This window comes from Metopolophium dirhodum, chromosome 1, assembly GCF_019925205.1.
Source record: "Metopolophium dirhodum isolate CAU chromosome 1, ASM1992520v1, whole genome shotgun sequence".
Classification (NCBI taxonomy): domain Eukaryota; kingdom Metazoa; phylum Arthropoda; class Insecta; order Hemiptera; family Aphididae; genus Metopolophium; species Metopolophium dirhodum.
The window spans coordinates 46,378,442-46,397,282 of record NC_083560.1 but is presented as its reverse complement, the minus strand read 5'-3'; the positions used below and the strand labels follow the sequence as shown (position 1 = coordinate 46,397,282).

Below are 18,841 nucleotides of genomic sequence, written 5' to 3'. Positions count from 1 at the left end.
TATATACAGCCGTATATATATATTTATGTGTATAAATATGATGACGCATCTATAATCTCCGGTTATAATAAAACAGTAAAAAAAAAGTGGCTCGTCCGAGTAAAAAATTCCAAAGCCGTTTCGAACGCGTACTTATCCCGCGCGTATATTATTATTGCTGCCGACGGTGATGCGATGACGTGGGTATCTGTAACTTGTGGTACTTCTTTAGCGCCGAGAATAACTTGATAAATATATTATTACTGAAAACGACGGTTTAGATATTGTGATTGAATTCATATAATGCGAGTGTTGCCCGTAACGTTTCGAGCGCACGTTATATTATTGTTTAAAAACTTTTGCAAATTCAATTATTATTACAATCACATTATATAACTTTTTGGTATTTTCAACATTTAGTGAATTCTGTTTCAAGATCTTGCCCGCTTAAACACGTCACCGACCGATCGTACAAAACGTCTCAAAGTTCTAAGCCTGCACGTACATACCACGGTCATTTACGCTACGTACCTACCCAGATAGTTGAATACTTGAATAATATACCTACCTACAAACGAGAACAAAACTGGTTTTATCCGCACGGCGACATCCGAATTGGTTCCCATACCTAAAAAATCTACATCCGAATTGGTTCCCACCGAGTGTTTTTTACGGCATACCTAAGCTTTAGAGACTACTTTCGTGCAAAATAATACAGTTTTAAGCAATTTTAATGCACTAAACTAACTAATTATAAATACTATATAGGCAATAATTTAAACTTTTATGTGGACAATTATAACGCTTTCGATCGTTGAGATGCAAGATTTAGCATGTAGTTTTATAATGTCACGTGATTTTTTTCCAGTCACTTGCCTAATTTTTCTTTAAATTTGGTAAATCGTGTTGTTATTAGTGACGTAGCCATCACGAGGACATCCCCAGAAACACCTCTCCTTCCCTCTTTCATGAGAGTATGACCATATCTAGGACACTGTTTGTTTTGAAATTATTTCATATTATATTATGGTGTTCGCGTTAGGTTAGTTGTTATTACCCGGTGGATACCAAGTCCTTTATAATGATCTTAGAATGTTTTTAAGTTTTAACTTTATAGAATGGTACAATACTTTTTTCTAGATTCTGTAAGTAGGAACTCAAAAATTTATAAAATTTATACCTAGCAGGAACATGCTACAACCGTGAAAACAATTTTAGCGGAAAAAGGGTTAAAAATTGACATTGATTTTACTTATATAATATAATCTGATATTAAAATCAAAAAGTACAATACAATTGCGACATCGCTGTGTTCTTCTTGTACCATATATTTTATGATGCACAGATCGTAAATATAGAATGATCGATATAAAAAAAAACAATACTATAATATTATACCGTTTTGAAGACAGTCCAAAATCTAAATCCATAATATTGACTTATATAGTTTTCATTGGCGTTGGATCGAAAAAAGGTAAACCCGATGGGACCAATTGGTTCGGAACTACGATCATCTGCACCGGACAACAACAACAGGTCGCGGTGATAACGTTATTATTAATGGATGTTTTTTTTTTTCAATTCATCCAGCCTCCCATATACTCGCGGCCGTCTAAAATCACCATACATTCGTACAATACATTTCTATCAAACGACAGTATAATATCATATTTTATTATTGAATTATTGTCGTGCACCATAATGATAATATAATGCAATGCAGAAGAAACCGATGACCGAGACGAAAAAAAAAAACATACCGCCGCCGCCAAGACGACGCGCCACCCGCCGTCCGTTTCCCATAAAGATTTTTTTTTTCAATGACATAATATTCTATATTGTACGCTTCTATAACATAATATTATTATGATACATCGCAATATTATACATTTCTACAAGACTATAACGAAAGACAGCCGTACATAATGTTTTGTTTTCGTTGATGTGACGTTGTTATTATGTCCGCAGTTGTATAATTGCGTTACGATTCGTCTGCTCGCCCCCCGACGTAATAATAACAACAATAAAATATTAATATCGATCTCGCGTGTCGAAAACGTGGTCTTTGGAACCAATCGGTTTGTGAGAGTGCATTTTGCTGCTGTGCGGTAAGTATTTGTCCGACGATCCTCGTGGGTTTGACATGATAATAATATTACAACTATTATATTATTATTATTAAACGCGAGTTTTCTTTTAATCCGCCCGTTGTGATTCTAGTTATAATAATAATAATAATAATAATATCATAACGTTAAGTTCCGACACTGAGTTACCCGCGCGTTCTGTCTGGTGGATATCTGGTGTATAATATTATGTATACGTATATGATGTACAAATTATTACAAACAAGTCAATCGGGTTTTATATTATCTTCTGTACCGATTAATATTCCATTTCATATTTTATACTGCAGACGGGGACGTACGCGCGCGCATTAATATAATATTATTATAATACGCGATGCGTTAAACAACCGTTTTCTGTTGGAAGATCAGTCTTTAAAAAAAAAAAAAAAAAATCCGATGGTTATACAGTGTTATTATTATTGTTGTTATATAACGTCGAACTCGATAAATAATAAATATAATGCAATGTTTCGTTATGGTGCGAGCCTATGATATTCGAAAACGGTCTGATCAAATTAGATATTATCAAAAGTGTATATTATAATAACATATTTTGCGTTTTCCATTCACCCCGTTCAGTGCGACGATTTTATTACTGTGCGCCTCTCGTATATCATTATGATAGGTAGTTTTGATTAATGTCGGATGGTAAATTTTTGAACGCGCACTTCACATATACGCATCGATTAGAATATAACCCCCCCCCCCCCCATTCATTATCACGGTTATTGTTTTATTGGTTTACGACAATCTAAAAACATTTCACAGTTTATTTTACAACGAGCGTTTATTGTGGACTGCAGGCACAATAAATAACTACGTACTAACTATACGATTTCCGAAGTTTATATAAAGATCTAAAACGTTATATTGCACGCAGTGTATAAGTGTTATTTATTTTATATTATAATGATATTGTGCAGTAGGTAGGTACCTACGCGCGTAATAATTGCTAAATCTCGTTTACTCGAAAATTAATTCATGTGGAAACGTTTTAATTAAAACTGGCTCCAGTATAGATATAATGTAGGCATAAGAGCTGCGACGTTTGAAGGAAAAAAAAATTACACATTATAATAAATAGAATTATGTACTGCAGGTCGTAATGTTCGTTTTAATAAGAAAATAAATAAATAAATAAATAAATAAGCCTAGTTCGTTTTGAAATTTAAGGGGATAATAAGTTTTATAATACTAAACGTGACCTGTAACTGTTATATTACATAAAAATGCTTTTTTCACCGGTAAATTCTAAGTACCTACAGTGTATTATACTACCTATGAATAATAATTTACAAAAGTTCTTAAAAGTATTGTTATTACGACCACCGCCGCCGCCGCCACTACTAATACTACCACTATAGTCCGTACTAAAGATCCACCGGGCCCCTTGAACCCCAGACACTTATAGTGTGCTCCTTTCGTCCCTCCTCACTGCGAGGTATCTTTAAAGGTCTTGCATAATTGCAACGGTTTGTACAATAACGACTATAGCGGAATAACTATGACACGATACCTACTATATATTATTATATTACACAGATTTATAAACCGTTTAAACAGGGGTAGGTACTGCACCGCACCGTATTTTTTTTAGTGGCCACGAGCACTGCAATATCGAATCGTATTATTTTGTCGTCAGCGTTGTTGTCGGACACTATAATAATATTATATCGTATCGTCGCCTCGCACCCGAATAGGTCAAAACCACCAGAAATAAATTAATAATTGAATGTCTTATTGATTATCGCATGTAATATATAGGCACGTATTCCAATAATTACACGGTAATGCCGCGCGTATTGTATTGAATCACACGGTGTCCACAAGACTCCCGGTTTCACTAATTTACAAACTTTGGTGTACACATATTATTATACGTAACTTTGTTTTCAACGGATACCTGCAGTTTGTATACTGTCGTTCGTGATATACGGACATTTTTTTTCTGTCCATTTATTTGCGAAATTCCATTTGATTGTGTGCGTTAAACAAATATTTCGTGGCAAGAGATTGGCACTTAAAACCAATGGGCCCCCCGGGACCGTGCCCCCTCCCCACTGACCCCTTTATACCGTCATATACACTTCCACCACTCGACAATCTACGACGGGACCTTGAGTTTTTAAATGATATCGTTATACTTTCCGCCGTATGCATATTTAATGGTCGAATACTGCGGTTAGCAGTGCGTTATTACATTAGGTAAGCACGATTCTAGAACAATTAATAATATTCAATGATATTATAGAAATAAAAAAAAATTCAACATTTATAGAGATTGAATGGAAAAAAATGACTGTAGAAAAAAATACGTTGGAAGGTACACTCGAAATTAGTTTAACCCGTTGCTGCAATAGCATCATCCGACATTTTATGAACATCAAAATTATTATGTAAATGGAATCAAGTAATTTATTTATTTTTTTTTAAATTTTTTTTGTTTTACCGGCGCCTCTCGATCGTCATAAATTCATGATAATATATATTATACACTGTTATTTACCGAAATTTAAAACATTTTTAATGTTCATTTATTACCCGTTTTCGCATGTCCGTAAACAATAATAATTACTGTTAAACGTTAATTAAATCGATTCATTTTCATAATGCGTTTTTTTCCCCGCGTTCGCATTCCAATTACCGCGATGAAATCAATAATATTACTCAAATATTTTTTAATCACTCAAAATCCTCATGTTTACAAGTAGGTAGTGCGCACCTAAACCAACCGGTGTTGAGTAAGATGTGAACTGTGTTTTAAATCGACCTAGATGGACTGACGCGATAATGATATACTATAATGACATTTTATTTAAAATTATTTTCATATCCGAGGAAAATAAGAGTATTCCCCAGTGACGACATGATATAGGCGCAGCAGTCGCGATGGTTATTAATGATAAAATTAACGGCAAGACATAATTCGATGATACCCAAAACATTTTTTGTTTTAAGATTATTTCTTATCACGGTGTATACTTATATTATATACATTGTGACCCGATATAAAATAAATAAATACAAAATGAAATCATATCGTTGCACACTCGCGACATGAGCAGTGAATACCCATGTAACAGACTTATGAAAACACAATAAATACACACGAACCTTACAGTAAAATGTCATACGAAAAACAATTATTTAAATGTGCCTGTACCCATATAAGCAGTGACCGATCACCGACTAAACTAAAATAATATTATATCGATCATCGTATACTCCAGTGTACCTATACTCATATCACTGCAATACGAAGCCTATCGAATATAATAACACACAACAACAACGACTGCCGAGCACCCGTACAAGACAAGTAGAATCGACACGTCAATGGGCGTTTATCGTGTTGCACTATATTATAATAATAATAATATTATAGGTAGTCTCATTCCGTCGGAACCATCGTATTATTATTATTATTATTATTATATTGTGTGTACTGCACCGCGAACTGCACGTCGATTTTCCCTCCGTCGGCGGCGACCGATCCCGTTCGAATACCAAAGACCTATTTATTATTATTACCGTGGTCATTACGCCGCGCGCAGTCTAATATTTCTCGTCTCTCGAAAATCGTCGATAATCTCGTTTTTACGCCTAACCGTCGTCGCTGCTGCTGCAGCCTATATGTATATTATATATACACACACACACACACATACGTGTGTTATAATATTATATTATATGTGTGTGTGTGTGTACTCGCCAACCTGCCATGCAGACAAATCCAGTTTTACTCATCGGACGTATGCGTAGGTACCTATATAGTATTATAATGTTATAGGTACACAGGTCGTCGTCGCTGCGCGCGCGTCATGTGTGCAGACGACTTGCACGGCAGCAGCAACAGGTGTTCGACTTCTTTCCTCGCGTCGTTATGTATATATTATTATTATATACATATTATTATCATGTATGTAGTGTGTGCACTCCTCGACCACAACCCGCGTCGTGGTTACGTACACACACACATAATATATGTATATATATTATTATTATTATTATATACCGCGGTCGCCGACCGGTTCGATCCCGCGACGTGCCTGCCGCCAGACCGACGACCGCTACTCCATATTATTAATATTATTAATAATTCAGTGTTGAGAATGGACAACTAAAATTTCGTTTAGATAACATCCGGACGAAGATGAATAAACTTTACTTTTATCGTCTGGATAACACGTAGTTGTTATACAGATAATCTCATTTTTTATCTAGACAATAAAGTGTTATGGTAGATAGAATCAATTCTCTCATTAGAAATAAAATATATTATTATATCAACAAGCTATGAAAATTAAATTCGGAAATATTTGGACGGTTAAAAGTTTTGAGCTTTTACAATTAAAATTGTCGAGATTATTTAAACTATGGGTTACGCACATTTAACCTTAATATATTAAATTGGCCGTTCTTAAAATCACCAAATGGACTGTTTTAGATCCTAACAAGACATCAAAATCTAAAATTCCTGAAAGAATTATAAATTGAAAAAAAAATGAACAATCTATCATAATGTCAGTAGAAAATCGCGTTGACTTTTAAAAACTGTTTAAATTATAAAATTACGAAGAAATTGCAAAACTCGAATTTCACGAAACCGTGATTTATTACCGATTTTAACATTCGTTTTTCTGCGGTTTTTCCTCGATACCCGTTTATTTATCAAGTTGTACAAAATCCCAGAAATGCCAAAAGTCTCAAAAGTACTACCGAACTATATTATGACATTCTCACAATAATACGTAATATTGTTGTCTAGATAAAATATAATGTAATACGAGTAATTTAAGATAATATTAAGTCTGAACACTGGATAATATAATATTTTTAATATCATACCATGATAATAATATTACCGCATGATACCTATAACCACGAATGTATCATGCCTAATGCGTTACGAGTGCTCGTGCGGGACGGCCTTTTATATTATAACATTATGTATACCGTCGTTGTTGTTATTATTATTTACTATTATTGTTTCTGCTGTTGCTTTTTATGTTGTTATATTATTATATTATATGATTATCGTGTTTATTGTTTTGACCGTCACACCAGGCGAATACAACTTGAAACTGAACCCCGTGACTCTGGACGACGACGGCGTGTACCAGTGCCAGGTGGGCACGGGAAAGCGCGGCGACCCTGCCATCAGGTCGAGGAAAGCCACGCTGACCGTCCTGGTGCCGCCGAACCGTCCGCGGATCACGCCGCAGGGCGATACCATCTACCTCACGGAAAACTCGCCGATCGACCTGGAGTGCATATCCGAAGGCGGAAAACCGCACGCAGAGGTGAGTGATTCAGCTTCGTATTCCCGTATTGTGTCTTATTCGTTTTTTAGTATTCGCCACTAGAGCTATACCGTTATACGACGGTATAATAGCTGTGTATTGTATATACGATGGCGTAATGTTGTATACGACGACATTATGACGCGCCTCGACCCGGTCGTTGGTGAAATTATGGGCGGGGGGGAGGGGGGCTCGGGTGGTCTTAGCCTCCAAGTCTTATCCGTAGCCCGCCAGTTTTTATTTTAGTGTAAAACATCAACCATCACTACCTGGTCGTGTGCGGCTGATTCAATTATAGCCACCCCCACCCCCAAGAAGTTTCCCTAGTTGCGCCACCGTAATAGTGATATTATGATATTGAACGCATGCAGTTGGCCAATTTTCAATTTTATTGTGGCGCGGAATTTTTTTCAGGGGCTCGACGTAGGCAATTTTAATATGCCGAACGGTTTAAAATTTAAATTGTATTACAGGAGTATCCCATAATATGGTCATTGTGTGGTTAGGTATAATATATTATACAGAATATTGTAAACTATAATAAACCATAACGCGATGATGCAGACCAGCGTACCGCTAGATTTTAGAGCTGCCTAATAATATGTACAATAATTTATAGAAAGCGACACATTTTAATATTATTATTTTATTTTACAATGTTTCGGTTACACGATAAACCATCTTATTCAAAACTTTTTTCGGTGAGCTTTGTATGAAAAAAAAAATGATCCCCGAAACAATATTATTAAATTTAGCTTCTTTAAACCTCGCCCACTATATATTATTGTTCTCCACCGGTGCCGGTCACACTTTTACACTAAATAATAATGAAATGGACTTATACTCGTAAAATTTTGTGCGTTTTACCGACGGTATAATATGAGCTAAACACACTCAAAAGTATTGGACCGGAATTCGACTGGGAACCAATAATACCTATCGTCAAACTTTATTTATGTACAGGGAACCGATATTATTCGGTTGTAGTCAATATGATATTTTTTATCACCGAATCGTAATAATATTATATATTATTATTGTGAGCCGCAAATTCTATTCCGCCCACCCGAACGTGGTGGCGGCGTACTATGATAATGACATTTTCACGATCGTATTCAATTATATATTAATATTAATATTATTCATGACGTATGGAATAGTGTTATATTATGTTATGCATAAAACACAAGTCGGACAGATCAATAGAGTCGATATAACTATCATAAATTGATCTATATATTAGACGGGTGAGTGGGTGAGACTATAATATAATATTAATATGTATCACACGATAATATACGATAATATTATTGACTTATAATGTTGTGTATAGGTATTATATTATTATTATTATTATTATTATTTATGACTGCTCTCGAGATATATATTATCGTCACGCGCGTCGTCCGAGGTCCGACAGACTTTTCAAACATTCCCACCGCCCGAGAGTCCAGACAATAACATTATCCATTGTTGTTATATTACAATATGTTTAATTCGATTGTAAAACATTAGCGATTTGACGTCGCTGCGAGTTTGCTTAATACAACATACAGGGCGATTAACCGATCACGCTCGTGTTCGCCCCTCGTGTCCTCTATATAATGCGACGAACTCATTTAAATTGTAATTTCTTAAATGTTTGTGTATCGGTGCACTGGTTGAAGACTACACCATATTTTGTAAACACTCGGGTTTAATGAGCAATATTGAAGTACTATCCTCGTCATTAACACATTGAAATAATTGATATCCCTATAACAAATCGATTAGGTGAATCATATAAAGTTCCTAATTTGAAAAACAAATATTAATTTGTATCGCCGCCACAGGTCAACGTATGGCTAGATGGCATAAAATATATTTTTTAGAATTGGACGGTCGTCCCTATACATATTCTTAAACGTCACAAAATAAGAATACCTACGCCTAATATTATATAATCGTAGTAAATAAATTATTATAAATCGGATAAAAACGGGGTGTGCAGTGAAACACACTGTATATACAGCCGTACAGGATTATGCGTACATACAATAGTATAATATAACATAACAGGTGCGTGATCTCTTCGATCGAAATCGGTATCTGTATATATATATATATATACGTGTTTAGGTATATCATAGGAATAATAATATAATATGATATTTCGTGTGTATATGTTTTGACTCTCTGGTGCATTTTATTATCGATATTATTTCCTCCGAGCGCGTGTAAGTAGACACAGCGACCTAATTTATATCTCATTCAATCGTACACGCGTATATCTACACACATATTATACAAGTCCATCCGTCATTAATAAAAGTGGGCTGTCAAGAACGATAGGATTTTCGGAATTATATACCTCCCGCCGATGATTACACATGGCAAAGTTACAAGTGGGAGGTTCTGTGCGACTGTGTATATATATATACGTCTCGTGTGTTTGATAGTGAGAAAATTACCGACTTGCTGCAGCTGCAGGTCTCTCGGCGGCTGCGGCGCAAACCCCTACGGGAATCGATGGCATATCTCATTCATGTGTACTGATGCAATAATAATAATTATATAATTTTATTTCAAGTGAGTAGGTACCTATACGATATTATATAGATATTATATTTAACATGTGCACGAGGCGATTATTTTAACGGTAAACAATCATTTTATCGGAAAGTATTAACGTTTATGTAAATATATTTTATTTTATTTTCTACACGATTTGAGGTCGGTAAAAAACCACATTTTTTTACAATCAAAAAAAACATAATTTTTTCGAGTACCTTGTCGAATAGTTAGTCGAAATAATATTTACTATCACTAGTTGGGTACCCACTCATTCTAAATTCGTATTAAAATTACCAGAAATATATTATTATGTTTATGAAAAGTATTATATTATGTTGTCGTTTATAAAACAATTTGAAAACGTTGTTTAACAATGACCTCAATAGGTATTACGCAGATTAAAAAAAATATTTACAAAAACATTCGTAGGTACTTTTCGAGATAATACGAGTGTTTAAAAGAATAATCACTCTGTATAATAAATGTGTGTTATTAAATGCGCACCTGCCTACACAATGTCAGTTGCTTATGTATGGCCTTCAGAGGTGGGGGAGGGGATTACGATTTTTGTATTGATATATGGACGGTTCCCCCTTAGACGCTTCACGCAAATCTGCACCTTCTCGAATCTTTCGAATATTAATTGTTTAACAGTTTATTTTCATTTAAACATAATAATAACAATGATTAAGACGAGCGTGACTGTATACAATGCAATTACGTTGGAATCGAAAATATAGTACGACGGAGCTCCCCTATTATAATATATTATTATCGTATAGAGTTAGAAAAGTTTTCGTTGAATGCTATTCCGTTTATCAATTTCAAACGATAACAATAATATTAATATATTAATAATTATTGTATTAATATCTACCGTTAATAAGATCGATCCGATATTATTATAAAACCACGGTAAAAAGTTTCGTTATTTGAAATTAATTTCGAGTACGCAATATAGTAATAATACTAATAATAATAAAATGTACTACGATCAGGGACTGGAACCTTTTGAATTTATCGGTATCGGTTCCGGTACTGGTTTTCCAAAAATAAAATAACTGCTGTTCCGGTTCGGTTCTGGTTTAAAAAAAATAAAGGTACTGGTTTCAGATAATTTAGGTACCTACCGAAAAATATAATAACTTTAAATACCTATCCGGAATGCGGGTTTAATTAAAAGTATGAGAAATATTAGAAAACTCATAGGTATGATCATACATAGTTTTTATACTAAAACAGTAATACCATTCAATTATGATGGATAAAATAATTTTATTTTTTAACCTAAAAGAACCTATTTAATTTAAAAATTCCGGTTCAGGTACTTTACTTATTAAAATAAAGGTTTCGGTTCCGGTGCAGGTTCTTAATATTTTAAAGGTTCCGGTTCCAGAACAGGTTCTCTTAGGTTCGGTGTCAGTCCCTGACTACTATGTACATTTACGTGGCCGTAGGAACGGTTTTCGACTTTCCCTCGACCCAAAATGTCGACTTTATATCGTTCCTATTCGATATTTTCCTATTGTAATCGCGGTTTTGGAATGATTTATCACCGTGCGTGCGGCTCGTATAGTACTTGCGGCATCATCCTCCGATTTTGGGAAATGTTGAGCGGCGGGGGGGGGGGGAGTGATATTTATCAAGAATATAATAATTTTTCGCTCGTGTATCAATAAGACTTGGAAATTGCCATTTCAAACTTGTATGATAATATAGAGGTAGGTCGTATAGGTGTGGAGTTAAGCAAATAAGAGCGTGGCTGGCGCATCGCGTACATTGCATTGGTGCGGGTTTAACGGTTGAAAAAAAAAATTGATTCGCTCATACCGGAGTGAGATGTATACATAAAAAAAAAAGGGTAAAAAATGGAAGCGTGAGAAAACGTCGTTTGTCGCTTGTAAGTCTACACACACACACACACACACACACACACACACAGCATATTGAATTTATTTATTCGACGGCGCCGCGGCTGAGCATATTATACCCGTTTCTGTATGTATAATGACGTAATGTTTGTTGGCAGTCCTTTTTGTTTTAAATCGCAATGTATACGGAATTGCAGAACAGAGTTGACAACGACACCGTATATTAATATTATACGTATAAAAAAAAAAAATACTAATAATAATAATAACAGAGACTGCTGCAACCGTGTTATTATCATATACCGAGACTGAGCATAATGTTATTATTATAATATTATAAAGTCGTCTGTCGCGCGTGCTTTAATGGGGCAGCATCTTATATATATATATATAATATACGTATCTTATTGGCTGTACATTGATTGTATCTTGTAACTTGTATCGTTTGACATTTGTTAATTGTATACCTATATGTAGTACTGTATAGGTACCCACCAACTCCCATCTAATGTATATTTAGATAATTTTTTTTTACTCTCGTGTAACCGATTTTGTATATATTATTATTATGCGATTTTTATGTCATCTGCGGAGTAAGATATTTTATACGTCTGCCTACGAATGCGAAGGTACTATTACATTATTTTTATCGGAAACTAACGAAAACCAATTAATAATATATTCAAATAGGTTTTTTTTAAATCATTTGTCTCGTGTTGTCTCCACTTAGCTGATTGACCAAAACACAAAATTAATATCGTAAAACGAGTTTAAAAAAGACACTGTGCACTTTGCAGCGTGCGCAGTATTATATTTGGTAGTCATTAATTTTGAATTTTTAACAAATCGTGTATAGATAATTATTTTCATAATCTGAATTTCTGACGAATATTATTATCGTCTCTACGTAGTATATTGTAATGTTATTATGCGTAGGTATTTAAGTACATTATATTAGGTTGTACTAAACTAAACTATAATAATATAAAAAAAAATTTACCTTTGATCTTTGGGTACAATATTATCCAATATCTTTTCGAAAATGTCGAATGACGTATATTATGTGTTATATAATTCGAGGTGAATAATGTATTTTACGGATTTCGTACGTCTCGATACTTTTTTTTCAAGCCGAAAGCATTCCTAAGCTCATTCTCGCCCGTATATAAAATATAAAATAAATACGCGACGGTTGAAATTTGAGTACGCGATTCAATAATAATGATAAAAAATATTATTATCGATTACAACAATTATTTTAGCGGGACAGACGACTTTGCGCCGCCGCGTGTTTACCTACATCATCATCATCATCATCATCATCATCATTATTATTATTATTATCATCATCGTCATCATTGCGGTTACGAGCCGGCGGAGACGACGACTTCGACGACGAATAATATTATTATTATTATTATTATTATATGTACATGATAATAATATTATATACTCGTATAATCACAAACGATGCGTTTTATGCGACGGCGGCGCGGTCGAACCCGTTTTCCGAGAGACGTAAAAAATAAATATAATATAAGACACGAAAAGACAAAGTCGACCTCTGCGCACCTGTATAGTGTATACAATACCAAACGTATTATATTATGATAATGTATACGGTTCCCATTATAATACGGCTATAATAATATAATGTTCGTCAAACTGGTTATGAGGCGCCGCCGCGATGGTGTCGGCCGCCCGGTCGGTTTGTGTCGCGCGAGCGTCGCGTGCAGCCGCGAACGCCACTGCCTCTGCACGCGTCCGCGGGAGGAGTCGATGCGGACGCGACGACTCCCGAGACCGGACGATAACACAATATGAAATGATAATATTATATCAACAGGTAGGTATAGGTATTTATATTATGAACGTGCGCGTTCCATTCGTTTGCCGCAGTGGATGTTATAATATATACATCGATGTACGAGGTATAAATGTATATATTATTATTATTATTATTATATACGTTGGCCGTAACGTCGTTATTGTTGTTGTCAACACCACGTCGCCGCAGTATTTTAATAAAGACGCATCTCTGTTTTTTTTTTGCTTATTATTGTTCTTAAGCCCTTAGCTTAAGATTAACCTGCTGATTAACCTGACCATTAGCTGTTTGTATAGGGGGGGGGGGGAGGCGGTAGAAATGGAACACGCCGTGTGTGCGTGATGCTGAAATCCCGGGTGGTCACCCATCCGGAAACTAGTGACACCGGCCGATGCTTGCACTCAAACCACGTTTTGTGCAACCACCGCGCCACGCCAAGCCACATATATTATGCACCTCTGTAGATAGTCATATTATAATAAATGTTATGTACAATATTTCACGTCTCCGAAAGGACGCTTAGGAGGACGTCGCGGGTCGTACGGCAACGCATAATATATACAAATATGTACCTATATACGTCCAGCAGTTCCGATTTTGAGCAGTTGTCAGCTTAAATATTAGATTGAATTAACCTATTATCAAACTTTAATCAAAAACATTATTTGTGTTCCGTCGTTGGTTTTTTACGATATTTTTACTTTCGTGAATTATGAGCGTACAATATTTATATTTATAAATAATGCTCATAATTCGCTTAAAAGGTCGTAAAAAACTAACGAGAGAAGACGTCATACGAGAACGTTCAAATACGTTTAAGTTTGATAATAGGTCAATTCACCCTAATATTTGAGCCAACAACACGAAATTGCAAGACGTACATTTTGCTATATTTTGCGTTGGTAAGTCGCAGACAACACATGCGGGTACGACGTCCTCTTAAACTTTTCATAGATTTTTTTCCGACGCTTTCACAAAACTTTCTTTTCGACATTCGAGACCGGCTTCGACTCTTTTTTGTACTGTGTGCAGTCACGACATTGTAGTTACCTATAGCTATACTAAACAATTGTTCAAAAGTCGTTAATATTAGGTAAGTATATATATATATATATACACGGATGAATGCGCATGCCGCATGCGTCGATTCGAAATTAATTTAGGCAAAATAATTGATAATGATAATATAATACGGACGGAATTATTATATTTTAGCCGAGTACATTCATAATTCTGTTCTCGGTTTATTGATTTTCCAATTGAACCTTTTGTGAGCGTTAACAAAATCTAGAAATGATAACATAACTAAAAAAATTGAACAAATAATAATATGTTTAGTTCCCATTACGCCTAATGTACAATTTTTGTATAATTATTACACATTACTATCATACTATTATATTATTGAACTAATGAATAGAATTTACGAAAACCTATTGGAAAAATGGCCTATGATGACTATACACATGACTGTACGTAGTCAAGTGCTCCGTTTTGATATACGCAGTCAGCTAATGGTTGCTTTCACTTCCACTATCATTAATCAATATTCACAGTATTTTAAATGTTATTTTTCATATTGAAAAGTTTCAGGACTTTTCATTTCAGCAGCCTTGAGTTTTCAAGGTTCACTTTTCATGAAATTTGAAAAGTTTCACTTGAAAACTTTTGATACATTTCTACCTGCTTACACATAATATCTCCTCCGTACAACACGTATAATCATATAGCCGCAGTGTTCGGACTTATCTAGATGATTATTTGTTCATCTTTTATCTTATCTAGATAAATAGTTATAAGGTATCTAAACGTTCATCTTAGATAATTTTTTTACTAATCTAAATAAATTCATCTAGATACATTTTGTATTGATAAGACTCGCAAAATTGTACCAACGAATTTTAAATATTTATAAAAATTTCAAACCAAGTTTATGGTTTATAATGTAATTATTTTTATTTATATCATTATTATTATTATGTTCCTAGAGCCCAACTAAAATATACATAAATTTAAAACCCATTTTAAAAAAAAATGTATCTTTTTTTTATCTAAATAAATATGAGTTAAGTTATCTTTTATATCCATCTAGATATATTTGAGTTCCATTATCTTTATCTTTATCTAGATAAAAAAATATTTATCTAATCCGAACACTGCATATAGGCAATTATTAATGTAGGTGCTATGTGGTAATGGTTTTTTAACGTATGACACGTCCTGTAATTTTTATGACTATTGGAATTTTTATTTTTAAATTTATCGATTTTTAGGTTGACAGCAGTTCGACAATCCCCATCCTTATGAACGTCATCGTATAACGAATAAATCAATAATTAATACTTGTTCGAGTGTAATATATTATGCATGCATGTATTATATACTATATAGCTACGGATTTTTTCAAATGCGATGGGTGTACTATATAATTACCTACTTATTAAAAACTAAACGAATACTTGAGAGCCAAAGTCGAGTGTTGATAATTAATATTCAACAAGTGTCCATATCATACTCAAGATGATATATAATTATCATTTATCACGGTCTAATCTATATTTTTATCGACTACCTGCAGCGTCCTCGTTATAATATTATTTATTATCCGATGGTCGATTGACACATTGGTCGCGGCGAGTCGACGGTCTCATAAAATACCATAGCTATTATACTCTTATCACGCCGGCACTTGTAAAGGATCGGATGTGTTTTCTTAAAATGTGTATCGTTTCATCCATCGATAAAAATATTATGCCACCGATCGTCCGTGCAGGTAGGGCACGTACCTCGCTGCTGATACGCTGCCGACACAATCATCTCGTGTCCATATTATATACACACCGCGATCGATATGATGTAATGTGTTATTATTTTCTAGTTAGTCGGTCGTCGAATTGTTTTTCACAGAGCTACAGCAATAACGATGTATATATAGGCAGGTGGGTATCGTTTTGACTTTTGTGGGATTATAATAACATAACTCAATATCGTATACTATGGGGTAGAGTATAATATAGGTATATGATATTATATTGTATTTTACTAATGCCGCCGCACTGCGGATAAATATATTGTGTCGTAATTGTTTGTAAATATAAAAAATACCACGTCGACTATATTATGTACCTATACACAGCAGACGATATATTATATATTATTACATGAAATGTATGGTTATCCCGCCGACGTGGCGTATAGTCCTGCTCGTTATGAACAAGATTTTTTTATAGGGTTTAATTTCAGAATAATGATGACCCCCGATATTTTTATTCTTCGGGAGACAAACTCGTATTTTTGAATTGAAAACGGCGCTTTAATGGTTTTCCAAACGGCCATTTATGCCTACAAAATAACGTGAATATTAATAAGTCGAGTTCATTGCGTCGTTGTCGTTGTGCACCGGTTACTATTCCATAAAACAATATTATACACAAACCCATGTTTAAGTGCATTAATGTAATATCATGTTTACCGAATGCTTATCATCGTCATAGGTACCTACGCCTAGTCATAAATAATCATACAACATTATACACGATAAATAATATTATACTATTATAATATGTTCCACTGCAGGGGCGTATCCAGAGTTTTATTTCACGGGGAGGGGCTGGGGGCTGGTAAAACTAATAAATGTGTATGGCATAATATTATGGTCTACTCTATGTATATGCATATGAATCGGCCAAACTTTATAATAATAGTATAAGCTTAGGTCAGGTTAATATTATAATAATAATATAATGGCATTGCGTTTGTATTTAAAATTATAAAATAAAAAAAAAAAAAAACATTTAAAATACTACTGCTGCAGCAGTGTATTGTGAGCAGTACATTAGGTGGGTACTTACGTCAATATAGTGAAATACTAAAATAGCATTGTAAAACGTTAAACAAAACGACAATACGTGAATAACACGGTGAATGGCGGAGTGATGCGATATAATATTATATATAAGTACCTCCTATTCCACCAGCTACTGTATGATATTATGCATTAAATCGTATTATTATAACGCGAATAATGGTTGTTTTTCAAACCTAAAATTCCCCATGTAATAAAGAGACAAATAATAATATGTTATTTTCAAAAACGTTAACACTCTCCGAGCTGTAACGAGTGTTTACTGTTTAGAACAGACCGCCGTGCGGTGCACACCATCGTATTGTTATATACTTATTATATAAGCTGCCCGTCGAAGAATGAGAATAATGGTCTATGTGCATTTTCTGAACGCGCACCTACCTAATAACGAATTCTTTTGTGTCGTCGGAAGAACTGCTGCTGCAGGAGCGTTCGTATTATAATATAATGTCAATAACAAGCTTGACGAGCAACAATCGAAAATAATAATAATAACAATAATATATTCTTATCGCATTGTCACGACCTATCTTAATCTCACCCTCCGCCCACTTACCCCCCCCCCCCCCCCCCCCCCTCACCCCCAACCACCTCACCATCGCCAAAGTTTTTTTATTATACCTACACCAATGTGCGCAGGCAGAACACCGCCTAGCTGCGCTGTAATCGATATCTGACAACACGTGGGTCTGGAATGAAAAGGGTCTAAATCGTTTTTACGAAATTATCCCGGAGAGCAATTATTTTAAGGTTTGAGTTCAAATATTTTACTCCTCGAAGAACGTTTTATTGACAGTTAAAGTTCCAAGGCATGCAGCAATTTGTATATAGTTTAATTCACAACATTATAACAATAATTTGCCGTATTGGTTGGTGTACAAATTATAAAATGTTTAGTATGAAAAGATCCTACAATATTAGAACCTTTTCGCCCTAAAATAAAAAAAATTATATTCAATTAGAACCTTTTCATACTAAAGTGTTGTTGATGATTTGATTCCATTGACCGAGCGTTTTCAATCTGATTGAATAGGTAGTGTTTATAATTTAATTTTTGGTGATTTAGAACCTTTTACTTTTAAAAAAAATCGTCAATAATGATCGTATAACCACGAGTGTTAGCTTAAAAGATGCGCTTTTGCATTCTAAAACCCTTTTAGTTAAGGAGTGACTTTTGAAAAAAATGCGATTTAGAACCTTTTCATTCTAGACACACGGACAGTTGTTATTATCACGATCGTCGATTCGACCTGTACGCTTTCGTATATCACGTATAATGATCATAAATATTATTATTATTATTATTATTATTA

General features: G+C 34.4%; 1 protein-coding gene across 1 annotated transcript in view; it reads left to right on the top strand.

Annotated features, from left to right (window-relative positions):
• LOC132934433 (irregular chiasm C-roughest protein) overlaps positions 1-18,841 on the top strand; it is a 244,080-nt gene that overhangs the window by 39,039 nt on the left and 186,200 nt on the right. The window contains exon 3 of the mRNA XM_061000733.1: positions 7,176-7,411. Coding sequence (XP_060856716.1) covers positions 7,176-7,411 — 236 coding nt within the window. The remainder of the gene's footprint in view (positions 1-7,175; positions 7,412-18,841) is intronic.